At 40.7% G+C, this 14,767-nt stretch overlaps 1 protein-coding gene across 2 annotated transcripts in view; it reads right to left on the reverse strand.

Annotated features, from left to right (window-relative positions):
• Positions 1-14,767, reverse strand: part of Eif4e3 (eukaryotic translation initiation factor 4E family member 3) — a 234,961-nt gene that overhangs the window by 20,112 nt on the left and 200,082 nt on the right. The window contains exon 7 of one of the 2 annotated variants that reach the window (XM_074044243.1): positions 8,921-9,050. In XM_074044243.1, the coding sequence (XP_073900344.1) occupies positions 8,953-9,050 (98 nt within the window). In that variant the 3' untranslated portion in view covers positions 8,921-8,952. Of the gene's footprint in view, positions 1-8,917; positions 9,051-14,767 lie in introns of those variants that run through there. The other variant, XM_074044241.1, reaches the window with a different exon arrangement.

Raw genomic sequence — 14,767 nt, forward strand, 5'->3', positions numbered from 1 at the left:
AAGCCTAAAATATTTTCTATCTGGCTGTTTCAAGAAAAGGTTTGCCCATCCCTCATGTAGACAGACAACTCAGATAAGCCACCCAATAACATAGATAATACATAAACTCTTTTTTAGTGAGAAAAGTTATTTAAAAACAACTGGAGTAGAAAAAAAATCAAAAGAAATCCCTGACCCCAGCAGCAAAAGCAGATTAAAAAGCCCCTCCTTTGGAAATGGGGGCAGTGACTGGGGGCACAGACGCCCACCTATCAGTATCATTCAGGCTTTATTTTCCACTGGGCTGAGTTTTGGTTCCCCTAATTTCTCATGCAATTCTGCAGACTATTTATTAACCATCCTAAGAGTAAACTAGCCTGAAAGCTTTTTAAAGCAACAATATTATTAATTAAAAAGCTGCCACCACACATGCACAATAACTTTCTTATACTTTAATATGCATATCCATAGACTGATTATAACAGCACAGAGAGATTGACAGGAAATGACTGAGTGAAATGGCTCTACAGGAGGCACTGCATTGATCAGTAAATAATACACGTTTCTTGAAACTGTCTAACTGCATATTTACACTTGTCAACTCTCATACACTGTGATGACAGAATTCTTTTTCAAACATCTATGTAAAAACTCTAATACTGATTTTAAAAATGTTTTTATTACAAAAAGCACACTTCTGAGGCTACACAAGGTTTAAACTTTATTCACCAAATAGTGCCACCTGGAGCATTTATTGCTACATCCTGGATGTTCCTGGTTACAAGAGGGTGTTTGCAAGTGAATCAGAGAGGTTAAAATACAGTTAGAAGTAACATCTAGTATTTGTAAGATTTCAAACACTATATTATGGACTTCTTATGAAAAGTCCATAGCATGAGATGGATACTATCATTGGCAGATAAAGAAACTGAGTCTAGAAGGAAAGGTGAGGTGGCCAGAGTTACAGTATTGGTGAGACCTGAAGCTATCCACTTTAACTCAGGGACCAAGTTCTTCCTAAGCAGACTGTGGACATGTACATCTGTACTTAACACCCTTCCCGACAGTCCACAGATTGCATGTTGAAAAATATTATCCCAAGGACTTGCAGGAAAAGAAGAAAATCTGATGGGCACTGGGTTCTGTCCTCTTCAGGTGCCCTGGAAACCTGCCCACAGAAGTATTAAAGAGAAATCCCTAACATATATATTATAGCCCCTGGTGTGTTAGATATTCTGTACTATGTTGGCTACGCTTGCTTACAGGTTAGTCAGGGGTTGTATGGATGTCAGGTTAAGCCATTGTGTCTGTATTGCCTAGAAAATTACCACAAGCCTGGGCTGACCAAGTGAGCCACTGTGCCCCAGGACCCCAATCAGTGCAAATTACACTAATAGCTATTGGAAGCAGGGGTGGGGTAGAAGTCAGGTTATAGGGACCTGGCTGTGGCCTATGATTTGCTTATCACTAGAATAGATATTGAGCTAGGTAAGTCCTTACTCCACCACACACATATCTTCTTAGAGGACAAAAGTAGTCAAAGTACTAAACAATAGAAAAATTAGTGTAATGAACTCCTTTAGAGCAATCAACCAGACTCTGGAACCATCATGATTCTACACCCAATTTTTCTTTTCTTCTTGTACATAAAACAAACCAAAAATAACATGTCATTTTGCCCCTATATAATTTAATATGCAATTTTCAAAAATACGGGGAGAAAAGTTCTCTAATTTAAATACCTGAATAACATTCTGTCGAAAACAATAAGAACAATAATAATACCACAGAGTATACTTGACAGCTTAGCTTCCTGGATTTCTGGTCTGAAAGTCTATTGAAAAGGGGCAGAAGTCCTTGTAATTCATGGACAAGGGGCCTAAATGACCCAAACCGACCCTTTGGTCAGGACTGGGCCTTCAAGCTGCCTTACACTCACCCTGACCACAAAGTCACTGGACTTTGTGTCAATGTCTTCACTTCCTGCACCTGCTATCTTGCACACCTGGCTTGCTATTCCTATAAAGCTCTGTTCCTACATGGCTCTATTGTTGGTCGAGGGGGAAAAATCAGTGGCTAGATGTAAGACTCTGGGAGCATCTTTACCTTAGAGGAGGATGGAAGGAAGCACGCCAGGCTCATACCAATGGCAGGATCCTGGGAGGTTTATACAGCGAAGGAAAGACCAGAAAGTAGGGAATATTACGGGTGCAGAATCTCACATCTATAATCTTAGCTATTTGGGAGGTGGAGGTAGGAAGACTGTAGTTCAAGGCCAGCCAGGATAAAAGCACAAGACCCTATATGAAAAACAAACTAAAGAAGGGCTGTGGCTCAAGTGGTAGAGTGCCTGCCTAGTAAGCATGAGCCATGAGTTCAAATCCCAGTTTCCCAAAAAGGAAGAACTTATGAACCCATTCTCCTTTTTACCACTGCTGTATAAAATTCCTGTCCATAGATTAAGCTTCAATTTTAAATAAGTTAGATTCTAGTTATTTTATAAAGGCAAGTATAAACTATAAAATCTTCCCCATTGGGATCAAATTAAAGGACCTGAAGATGGAGAAGCAGAAGGTCCTTGTGGTTTTGAGGCCAGCCCTATGCAGGATAAAACCATTTCTGATGCTTTGTGCTCCTGAACAGGGGACTGAACCCTCGGTTCTCTCTCTTCAACAGTAATTCTAGAACACTGAGGTGTTGTTAGGATGAACTGAGATAACCAATATGAGGCTTAAATCAGTGCAAGGAAAAATCAGTGCCTTATACATGGCTGTGATGATAATTTCTTACAAACATTACTAAAATCTCATTGAATACAGGAGGGATAAAAAAGATTTCATCTCAAGCCTGTTTCAATCAACTAGATGGAGCTACACAGCATAATGTGCACAGAAATGCTAAGTGTCATCGTGAGAACAGGACATGGCCATGTCCTGTTAATTTCATCACTGTTGACCAAGGTCAACTGTATCACCTATGAACAAGTACCAAGAATTAATGACTCACATCTTCACCTGCAATCGCTTTCCAGAACTCTGGTTACCAAGACCAACACAAGTAATAACACGCAGCATACTGAAATGAAATAAAATGTGTGTTAACTAAATGATAGCTTCAATGTGCTAATTGCTCATTTTTCTTTAAGAAGGAATTAACATGATGGTGTTTCTCAACAGGCAGCTCAGCAGCCTTTGTAGAAACTAAGAGGAAATTTCCTTCTCAGCCTCTCTGTATGAACTCAAAGCAAGTTAAGAGAAAGCAGAATATTTTGCAAAACAACATGCAATGTAGTCTAAGTTCCTAGAATTTTGCATCATGGAAGATATCATGTCAAATACAGTAGTTGAATGTCTTTCTCTCTGGTACAAGTTGCTTCAGGGTATTGATTAAAAAGCAAGATTAATATGCAAAAGGAAATTGTATGAAACTAGCCCTGCACGGGTCAGCACCTGGCACATGTGGGTGCTGGGTGCCCCTCCCTTGGAGAAAGACACTGCTCTGGCAGAGTGAGAGTCTGGGTTTGGTTCTCACACCACCACTTCCTTGCTACGTTACAGCCTGAGTTGATGCTCAGGTAAAAGGAGGGTGAGAACAGTCTCTTGTCTTTTCCAAAGTTATAGAAATTGAAAAACAAAATAAAATGAAAACATTGTAATGTTTCACACATATAACACCAAAACCAGAAAAGAGTAAAGTAGAAGACTATGACATATGTGTTGTCAAAACTCTTGCTGAGCATGGTGGTGCATACATGTAATCTCAGCACTTGGGAGGCAGAGACAGTTTGAGGCCTGGTTAAGACTCTGTCTCAAAAAAACCCCAAGGGCTAGGGATGTAACTCAAAGTGGTAGAGTACTAGCCTAGCATGTGCCAGGGCTGACTGGAATTGATCCCCATACACTCCGCCCCCCAAAATATAATACAATAACCATATAAACCCTTCATTGTCAAAATTTTTCATTTAAGACCCTTTCATTAATATAACTAACATGGATACTGCCAGATACTGGGGTAAGTACTGGGTATACGAAGATTAACTGGAAAGATTACTCAAAGTCAAGAACTTTCTTTTACATTGTGCTGCCCCTACTTACATAAATGGTGACTCTACAAACTTGCCTACAATAATTTACATGGACTGATTCTAAGACCACATCCCCACTCAGTGGACTGCAAGCCAAGACTGGGATCAACTGATAATATTGGCTGGGGTACCAAAATGGGCAGGGCAATGGGAAATGATAAAATCATAAGTACTTGCCACACTTTGGTGGCTTGTTGTTTCGTGTAAGTGACATATGAACAAAAGTCCACCCAATGCATTAGAAGTTTACTCTACAGTCAATCGGTACATCCAGAAACTGTGAGTATAATCCCAGAAGGGGCTCAGAGAGGAATGGAAAATACCTGCAATATAAATGCAGATTACCTTTATTACAAAGTTGGATCATATTCTCATTCCTAGACTAATTTCCTATATCATAAAACCAGTATTCAATTTTATAAATAGCATACACCAAGAATCATAAATTCAGTTAATGCAGAAATTTAACAGATTTTTTAAAAAATGAAAGTCAGAAAAGGCTGTTTGAGAGCAAGTATCAGAAAAGACAGAAAGGGTTCTTTCTTTGAAGATATGTTTTTCCCTCTGACTCCACCTCCTTGGGGACATAACTACAGCAGAAATAAATTTCACAGCTAATATATATGAAGTAACATGTTTAACACTACCCAATGAATTTATTTCTACCTAAGCCATATAAATTTATCTCACATAAACGGTCACCTCCAACAGAATTCATTAAAACAATGTTATAGCTTCTGAATTAAATGCAATCTTCTAATTGGAATTTAATCTTACACTAGTAGTGGGTGGATTTTCTTTGTTTAATTGACAAATGGAATAACTCCTTCATTTGTCTTACAGTTCTGTCTGGAAAATGTAACAGTACACTTTGACACGGGGATTGGCTGGCCATTGCTGTTGAGGGACCAGGGGTTGGGGGGAAGGGCAAGAGGTTCCTTCATCATCTTCACATCTCTTCCATCTGCTTACAGGCAGGAAAGGATAGACACTCTCTCACCATCTTGAAGGACTACTTTACTAACATATTCCATTACCTCCACATAAATGTCATGTTAATTTCTGATCTTCATCAAGCCAGACAATGGTGTCCACCATTGGCCCCTAGCCAATTAGCTATGTGGAAAATATTCAGCCAATTACATTAGTTGTATTAGGTTAGGGACTGAAAAGAAAGGCAAAATAAACGCCTTGAAAATACTTGGGAGAGAAAATGTAAGTTGACACTGTCTCTGCATGCTGGAGTCCAAGTTATACAATCTGATAGGCAGCTGCCAGCACTCATAACTGCTTATTAAATCTAGCCTTTCTTTATGGCGTGAGTGAAGATCTGTATTTTTACCAATATTAGGTTCATTGTGTTATGAAAGAGACCAAAATACTTAAGATCATTCGCTCCAGCTTATAAAACATATTATGTAGTTTATTAAATTGTTAAAATTACTTTTCAAAGTCAAAATTTCAGGGCCTGGAAGTTAAGCACAACAAAGTAGCTTGGCCCAATGACAGGCTGCAGCTCAAGGTGGCCTAGAATGGAAGACTGTCAGCCAGCATTCCTTTCTCAGAGTACCTGCCAGGTGTAAACTACCTCCCAGACTCTCCATGGCTGTGACCCTGCCCCCAAAACATTGACAATTAAAAAAAAAAAAGTCTACATTCTCAGTTTCATATTAAAAAGCAAGGAACTCCCAGCCAAAAAGTAGCCCCTTACCAAGTCTGAAGTGAGAAGAGGGTATTTTCCCCATGTTTGTAGTAAGTGAAAAGCTAGGATTGTGACTACAAGAATAAGCAACAGAGACTGTGGGCAAATAAGAGAAAACAACATGGGCAAGTCAGACACAACAATGTCATGTGATGTTAACACGCTCACACCAGATCCACCAGCAGGAGACAATTTATTGGTGAGGACAATACAACACCAAAGCAGAGGCTGACAAACAAGCCAGTGTCTTTGCCATCCCCAGTCAATCTTCTCAGGAACACTATGCAAATACAGACTGCTATTACCACATTTATTAATAACACTGGGGCTAACTGCCTATTAAATATGCAGAAGACCTAGACACTCTTCACTCTTGTAGCCTCGTGATGTGCATCAGTTAGGTACCACTATCAACTAAAGCTTTGCAGCAGGGAAACGAGGCAACTCTGACGCCTGCCTGGTGAACACTGGCACAGAAACCTGATGTGCTCAGCTCTCCTTCTTGCCCTCATGTTAATTCACTCTGCAGACATGGCTATCACCAACATAAGCCAAGCTACAGTACCCATTACCCATTTACTAACGTTAAAATTTCTGCATAATGATGTACTTGTGCAAACCTTTTATCTCGCAGTTTCATTCTCCTGCATCCGAGGGAGGTGACGTGCTGCTCTGGCTGCCGCCACTGCGACTCTAACCTGCTCTACCATGAGGACACTCTCCACAAAATGCTTCACTCAGCATCAGTTTATTTCAAGTCCAAAGACCCCAAACTATCAGTGATTACAACTGCTACTTCTCATGTTTACTCAATAAATTAGGAAGTTCTAAAAGGCACCCAGCTGTGAGTAAGTTTAGGACAATGAAAAGACTATCAGATGCACAGGACATGGAAGGCTAGGTTACTGGCATCCCACAGGTTAGTCCTCTGGAAACATTTTTAAAGGAATGCCTGGAGGAAAAGTCAGGGAAGATGAAAATTCAGAATACCTGCCCCAGCTCATAAAATTTGGGCTATCTCTACTTCCTACTAAAAATATAGCGAAGGGAAGTTTACTAAGCATCTCCTTCTTTATGAAAAAAACTGGCATTCACAAAACTGGGCTAATGTTTTTTCAAGAGATATTTTCAATATGGTTCTTCAGACTGATTTTTCAGATAGTGGGCCTTACCCACCTGAAATCAATGAGTAAAATGACTCTACGAGTCAATAAATCCATTCATGTGGTTTTGTTCAATTTCATACATCAATTTTATGACAGTGAGATTGAGTCAGACTCTCAATAGTGGAGACAGAGATGACAGGTAACCCAGAGCCTGAGTTTGGTGCTATTTCAATACCTTCAGGATTCCAATCACTTCTATGAATTCTCATGTATATTTGAGACTGATAAAGACTCAACTCTCCCTGGATCCCTAAAGGTGAAAATTTCCTTAACATGTGCCATCTGCTCAATAGTCTTCAGACCATTCACGAAAGTCTACAGGGGCGTAGTATTAGAAACCCTTAGAAGAACTTCACAGGTGTGGGAAATGCAGGACTTGCCCAAGACCACCCAGCAAAGTGATCCAAGATGTCTTAAACCTCTAACATTCCCTTAGTCACTTCTTTCCATATGGGCATCCTTGCCTCAGGTGTTGCTCTTTGTCATTTGCTCTCTTTCTTGCCAATGAAAGAAAGAGTATGTGAGGAAGATAAAAGACTCCTGGTTTTTTTTTCTCCATGGCTAACTCCAGCAGAATGGAAAGTGCAACTAGTCAGAAAACAAACCAGCCTAAGTGGCATTTAATTTGAAAGCCAACAGGTTCTTTGAGGGACCATCTGGTGTCTAATATTGGAGTTAATTATTTCCCTAATGCTCTTCTGTAAATCTATGAGGAAGGATTTGTCAACATGACCTCCAGCTACAAAATCTTGAAAACTCTGGTCCAAATACCTGAATGCTTAAGTGTCTTCAAGAGATACTTACCATCATAAGAGGCTTGCAATGGACTCCATGTTTTAATCTCTATAAAAGGGACAAACTGGATTGAGAACCAAATAATAGGGTCCATTCCTGATTAAGCCCAGGGATTTGGTCATCTCAGTTGGATGCTATGATCTTTGGCAGTCCCATATGTAAACCAAGGGGATTTAAAGAGACAACTTTTAGAGTCTATTAGTACTGATACAATAGGATTCTCTAACATTTGTTTTAAAGATAGGAAATTGAAGAAGACTGATTTTTGGCATGTCAGGTAACTTAAATTCTCTCAAATTCCAATATGTGTTCTTTTTGCTTCAGCAAGCTTCCTTCCATTAAACAAAATGTGTTTTGAATACAACTCCACAAATACAAATAAGATGAGTTTGTGCCAATGGCTCTTACCACTTTTTACCATTCAATATAAAACCGAAAATTAAATGGTCCCCCATAAAATTGACCTCATTCTACGAAAAAGCTGCTACTGAATGATGTCAGAATTTCCACCACTAATGTCTGGTCCCAGTCAATTATTATCTCTGATAAGGGCAAGACATAAATGTTCATTACTACAGTGAAGGCCTCGATTTCTGGAGAACTTGATAGATGTTATTGAATGTGGAAAACACACATACCAGAAAGATATCATGTCCCTTCTAACTTGCTCCTAAAAAATTCAATGAATAGCCTTGATTAGGTAACTGTGACAGAAAAAATGTCCAGAAGTCTTTCATAAAATCTATGAGGTCCAAAGTTTCCAACGCTTTGACTTTCTCAAAAGCCCCATCATGTGAAAGTCTTCGGATAGGACCCTCTCAATGAACAGGTCACACTTGAGTTTCCCTCAAATTGAAGATGAGGCAATTCCGGTCCTACTTGAAGGTGGCTCATGTTCTCATCAAGCAGTGACAGGATCAAAAAAGTAATTATTCATTCAATTATGTATGCAGTCCATAATTTACATAGTCCACCCTTTAGAGTCTGACCAAACCAACCAAATAAAGCAATTTCTCCCGTGTCCTGTTCTAAATCCACAGATCATTGTAGGATTAAGTGGAAAGGTTACACAATGAAAACAGTGGCAGAGTATGTCCTTTCAAAATAACAATCTCTCCTTCTCAGTGGGCAACTGTCCTGATGGACTTTTTGTCTTGTGACTTTTCAGATGAATAATCACCAACTTTCACTCACCCCTTCTGCTAGCCGACATCACATCCATCCACTCATGGCTGACAGCAAGTCAGAGAAGGGATCAAAGCCCTCACCATTGCCAAAACGTCTCGTTCGGAAACTGGAATTGTCAGCAGAAGCTCCTGGGACACTACAACACAAAAATATTTTTTACACATAACTAAGATGTGACTTCGAAAACCACCACTTCCTCAAACTTGAAAACAGCAAGACAGACATAGACTCTAGAGGTGGGGAAACACCGTTCAACAAGGGCTTGCCGATACATCAGGTGTGTAAGGCTGCCAAGTAGGCACCGGAAATTGTGTTTATGAAAGATACACTTACCAATGACTTCTACACACACACTGAGAGGTCACTATTGACTTGGACTTTGTATTAAATTTTTTTTAAAAGTTTAGCATTTCAAATGTATCATGTCCTATTACGAAGGGCTCAGGCAAGAATAACCTATGTTAGCTCAAATCTTACACAGATAAACGTACCATTTTTTATTAAGTAACAATCTTTTCCAAAGGATGAAAACACATACAAAAATGTTCAAAGTTAATGATTTTAAATCATTTAAAAATAATAATAATAATAATAATAATGAATACAATTAGTAAGGGAGGCAGCCATCATGATTTTCTACCTGCTTCCATCGAGAAAGAACACACTGTGGAATAGTCAGGACTCACAGGTAAAGAAGCCAGAATTTTGGACTCGATTTTGTCAACATTCAATTGTGTGACCCAGAAAAGCCACTTAAATCACAGGGTTTACCCTCTCCAACTGTAAGAGAGTAATGCCATCTATCTCTATGCTCCTCAGCCTTTTTTGGTAAAGTACACTTATTCTATATAACCTCAACTATTAGCTTTTTTTTATTTATATGTGCTTACATTGTTTGGTCTATTTCTCCCCTATGTTCCCCGCCTCCTCCCCCACCCCTCCCTATCCCCGCCATTCTTAATTAAAAAGAGGCTTATACTATGAATTACTCTTATGCCAAACTGCCACTCACCAACACCAAAGATGGGCTGTGGGCAGAGTTCTATAAGTGCTTAAAAGGATTCTCACCCTGGCACTAATACCCAATGCTAGTAAGCTGGCCCTCAGTGGCTGGCAGCATCCCCTGGATACTTACAGAAGGGCGACCATGGATCATACTGAGTCCAAATGACAAGCTCCATTCTCCAGTCCTCAAATAGCCCTGAGGCACAAGAAGCATTTCCAAGTCTCAGAGAGACTCCCCAAAGCTGTGGAGTCCATGTCACACAGCAAAAGGAAGTGAGCTGGGATGGTATACCATCCTTGGGATAAAATTCAAACTTCTTTCCATAGCCTAGAAGGCACTATATAATCTGACCACTCTACTTTCTTGATGTGACCTCCCACCACCAATCCAATCCCTCATTATAACCAATGCAGAACCAGTGGGTTTCCTATTTTAAGCAAGCCAAGTGTTTTTCTGTCCCAGAGTGGGTATCCTTGCTACTCCAGCTCCCCTAATGCCAGAGCCTATCCCTTACACTACAGGATCCTCCTCACCATTGGATATTAGGGGTATAAACCACTTGGTGAGCCCTATCCTGCCCACCTACTTAACTCAGTCTTCACCTACTCTTAACTGTATCATCCTATTTGCTTCCTCCAGAGCTCTTGGCATAATTTGTGAACTCTCCTGTCTTTTATTTGCCTGACTTCCCCACTAGCTCCATGAGATAAAAGTATTTGTGTTGTTTTTAACTGTACTCCAAAACTTCAGGGAAAGACCTGGTTCATCGCAGGCCCTCAATACAAATTTTTTTGAGTCAACAAATGAATGAAAAATTAAAATAACTAAATCATCAGCACCTGCTAAAAATACAATTGCCATTTATTGAAAACTATGTGCAAGATAACGTGTGAAGGATTTCATAAGTTATTTCATTTCATCCTACTCACCCAAGTTCCTAGTAGGTACTATTATAATAAAGATCAACTTGCAGATATAAGAACGTTGAGGCAGAGTTTTAGTAGCTTGACTCTATAAATAAAGCTTGCTCTCATCACAAATCCCTACTTTTTTCCAGCCACTACACTAATACAAACATTCTAAGTGCCCATCTTGTGCTAGACACCCTTCTGACTCAGCTTTGCTCAAGTGAGTTTTGGCTGTGAGGCCTCTGAGAAGTCATTAACTTTGTGAATGCAAGCCTCCTTTCTCATACAGGGAAAGCTGGGACACTGCACAGTGATCTGATCAGGCAGGTAACAGGTGGGAAGCAGGCGAGGTGTAAGGTGTAATTTGGTAGGGCATGAGATGAGCTGGTAGATCCCCACTTTGTCAAAGACTTGCCACTGAATTTCAATGGCCAGGTGTGGCCACATGGTAACATCACCCCCCACCCACAACCACACACACACACACACACACCCCTCAGATTCTGGAGTTTTCTAATTCAACAAACAAGGACAATAAGCCAGGTTTCTATTTACTAAAATTCCAGAATTTGTCAAAGATAGCAGCTAATTTTTTTTAACGTTTACATTCAAAAAACTAAAAAACTTGGAACCCCTAAAACAAATGGTTGCTGAGGGCACTCCTTGTCTCCAGTTCTGGGATTCTAGAACAATTCAGAAGCACTTAGAAGAGATGAAAGTGAATACAAGAAAAAAACAAAACAAAAACAAAAAATAACACAGCAGGTATCTGGGCAGAGAAGGGCTTTCTATAGGTTTGGAAGGAACTGGAAGATTGGGTAGAGAAAGCATTCCACAAAACCTAAGTAGCAAGCAAACCACAGCAGAACAGCCAGTGAGGAGAGAGCAGTTTCATTTTCCTAAGGAATTGGAGCAGGGGCAGGTTTCCAGCTGAGACCTAAACTGGTCAAGCAATGCCGAGAGTGTGCTCAGCAGTATTGTCTTGCTTGATTTCAATACAGTAAAGTGACCACACAATGTCCAAAAACAAAGGACCAATCCCCAGTGTGGTTTGTAGAACATTTTTGTTTTGTTTTCATGTGTGTTTTGTTAAGAACCCAGCACACAAGGACTGGATTCCATCTTCACACAGCTCTCTGACTAAAATACTTAACTGCTCTGAGCTCCAGAAATAAAAAATATAGCAACCCAAGTAAAGAAAGACAGATATCCAAATAAATTATCCAGAACACAGCCCAGAGGCAAAAGTTGTCTACCTAGAACTGCATACCCAGACAAACTATCTTTCAAATACCTATGTGAAATAGGAGTTCTTCAGACAAAAGGAAGTTTATCACCTTTCTGTAAGGAGGACATTTGAAAGGATTTATTTCAGGCCAAAAGAAAATGATTTCAGAAGAAAGTTCTCTTATTTTAAAAAGAAGGGGAGGGTCAAAATAACGTGTGAGTAAATAACAAGTAAATACATTAACAAAACAACGTGTAAGACTCAAAATTTAAAATACATATGAACTCTGACAGCACTAGATTTGCTTCCTGGTCAAGATCACTTTATTTCACACTGTAGCTTCATCAATTACCCCGGTCAGATCTGAAATGCAGATTGCTGTCCCCCACAGCCCAGAGAATCTCAACAGGCTCCAGAAAAGTGCATTTCTACTGGACACCCCAAGGCTTCTGCATTGCTCTCTGAACACTTTCGGACAAGGAACTCAGTGAGCCACGGAGGCTCTGTCTTGAAAAGTTCTGGCTGTAAACCCCAGACAGTCTTTGTTCTTGGGCACTTTCCAACAGCCCCAGGAGCGGCCTGGCCCAGGGGGTCAGCAGTAACCCTGCTTGGAACCTGCTAATCAAGAGTGGCAATAAATTAAAAGCCCATTAAAATTTTTTAGAGAAAAGCCTAGAAGTGCTGAAACATTAATTGTGCCATATTCAATCTGTTTTCCCAGAGACTTGAAAAGCCAGATTACCATCCTGGGGGTCATTAGAAAGAATGAAGCTTTCTCCCTTTTCAATTTACATATTTAAAAATGCATGCATTCTGGCAGTGGTCACTAAGTCCTTTCCAGGGCTTTCCAAGTCCTGTGGCTACTCCAAATGCCACCGTCTAGCCACAGAAAAAGACCAAGAATACAACAGGAGCCTGCCTTGTTTTTTTAAACCAAAGAACCAAAAGCCCAAGGCCTGTGGTTGCAAAACAGCTAAGGGAGTTGGGGGTGGGGGTGGGAGGAACAGGTAGAGGCAGAAACAAAACAACAGTGATGTTTTCTTGTTTTGTTCTCCCCTGTTTATTTTTCCCTGAAGCAATCCCTGCTCGGTACAAAAGTCTGCAGGGAGCTGGAAAGAGCAGCTGTGGTTCCCTGAGGCCAGGACCTAGCAATCAAGTTGTTTACCAAACACTGCCAGGCACTGGGAAACAACAACAGCACAGGCAGAGTTTGCATCTAGTTTTCAAAAACAGCCTCCCAAAGCCTGCCACTGCTCTGAAACTTCCCTGCATGGCTGAACTGCATTGTGTCCTGACCCCCACAGCCTACAGAAAACCCATGATTCCATTCATTTCTACTAAAGAAAGCCTAGCCTAAGAAGAGGGCAATGGGGGAGGAGGGGAGAAGACTGCAGAATTTCAAGCAGCAGATTGATAGGCAAGAACATTTCCAGAGATGCTACCAGAAGAAACATCATTGCTTAGGGTACAGCAACTCAAAGGCATCCAGCTTTGGTCTTCCATGTGATGGAGCACCAGCCTCTAGGAAGGTTTACACAATACACATGGCTGGATCCCTCCCCCAATTTTCTCATTCAGTAGGTCCAAGATGGGGACTGGGGATTCTAACAGGTTTCCAGGTAATGCTAGCGCTGCTGGTCCAGGTATACCACTGTGAGAATCCCTGCTCTGAAGCTATATGCTTTTAAGCCTTACCATGCTGAAGATCTCAGAATTTGTGTTCCACCTTGACCTCTGCCATGAATCACCTCCATGAAAATGTGCAAAGGCATTCCCAGAACAAGCATGGAATGGTTTTCTATTTGCTTCTCCAGATATTCTGCCCACCATTCCCCAGCCAGTCCTGGGTCCTGGGAGGCTGCCTGCCCTTTGGCTACTAGTTGGGTCCAACCAATGACAAGATTCACCTCAGGAGACCAAGATACGAGTATTCATTCCCCTGGCTCTACATCTCTTCTAGCATTGCAGATTGACAAGTCACTCTTTGACAACTCCTGCCTGGCAGCCCTCTCTGTACAAAATACGCTCCTGATTTCACTTGCCAGGACCTACCCTCCAGCTTTAGGGATCCTTAAGGAACCCTAATACAAAAGTCCAATTCAATATGTTGCCCATTAAATTCCCCATGGCTCGAGAATCTAAAACACGCATAATAGAAATATGTTACAGCTATGTATATACAGACATGCAAATGTATATGTTCATATGAATACACAGACATATGCATATATTTATCGCTTAATAGATCTTTTTAATACCGCTAAATCAGACTGCTCAGAAAACCAGGAGCCCTGTGGCCAAGGCCATCTCCTGGTGTTCACAAACTTCAGGTCCCATGTACCAAAGGAGGAGGCAGCCCACTGCCTCTAATCGGTTACACAACCTGATAAGAACGAGCATGTCTGTGAGTTTCAATCTTGCTCTAATTTACTCACTTAATTTCCTTTGTTGCGAGTGGCACCAAAATAGAAAGGGAACAGCAGTGGGTGGAGCAGGCTCCATCACCAACTCCTGTGAATAACTTTCTGACAATGCTGATCCCAGTGCAAAATGCACCTCCTCTGTAAGAAAAGGTATGTGTTGTCAGCTTACAAATAAAATGCCAAACAGCCTTGATTAGTAAAGCTCCGAGAAGAAGAACAAATAATGCCACTCTGTTTAAGATAATAATAACTCAAGTGTGCCCCCTAAATGAGCATCTGTCTGAAGAA

Source organism: Castor canadensis, chromosome 10 (genome assembly GCF_047511655.1).
Source record: "Castor canadensis chromosome 10, mCasCan1.hap1v2, whole genome shotgun sequence".
Classification (NCBI taxonomy): Eukaryota; Metazoa; Chordata; class Mammalia; order Rodentia; family Castoridae; genus Castor; species Castor canadensis.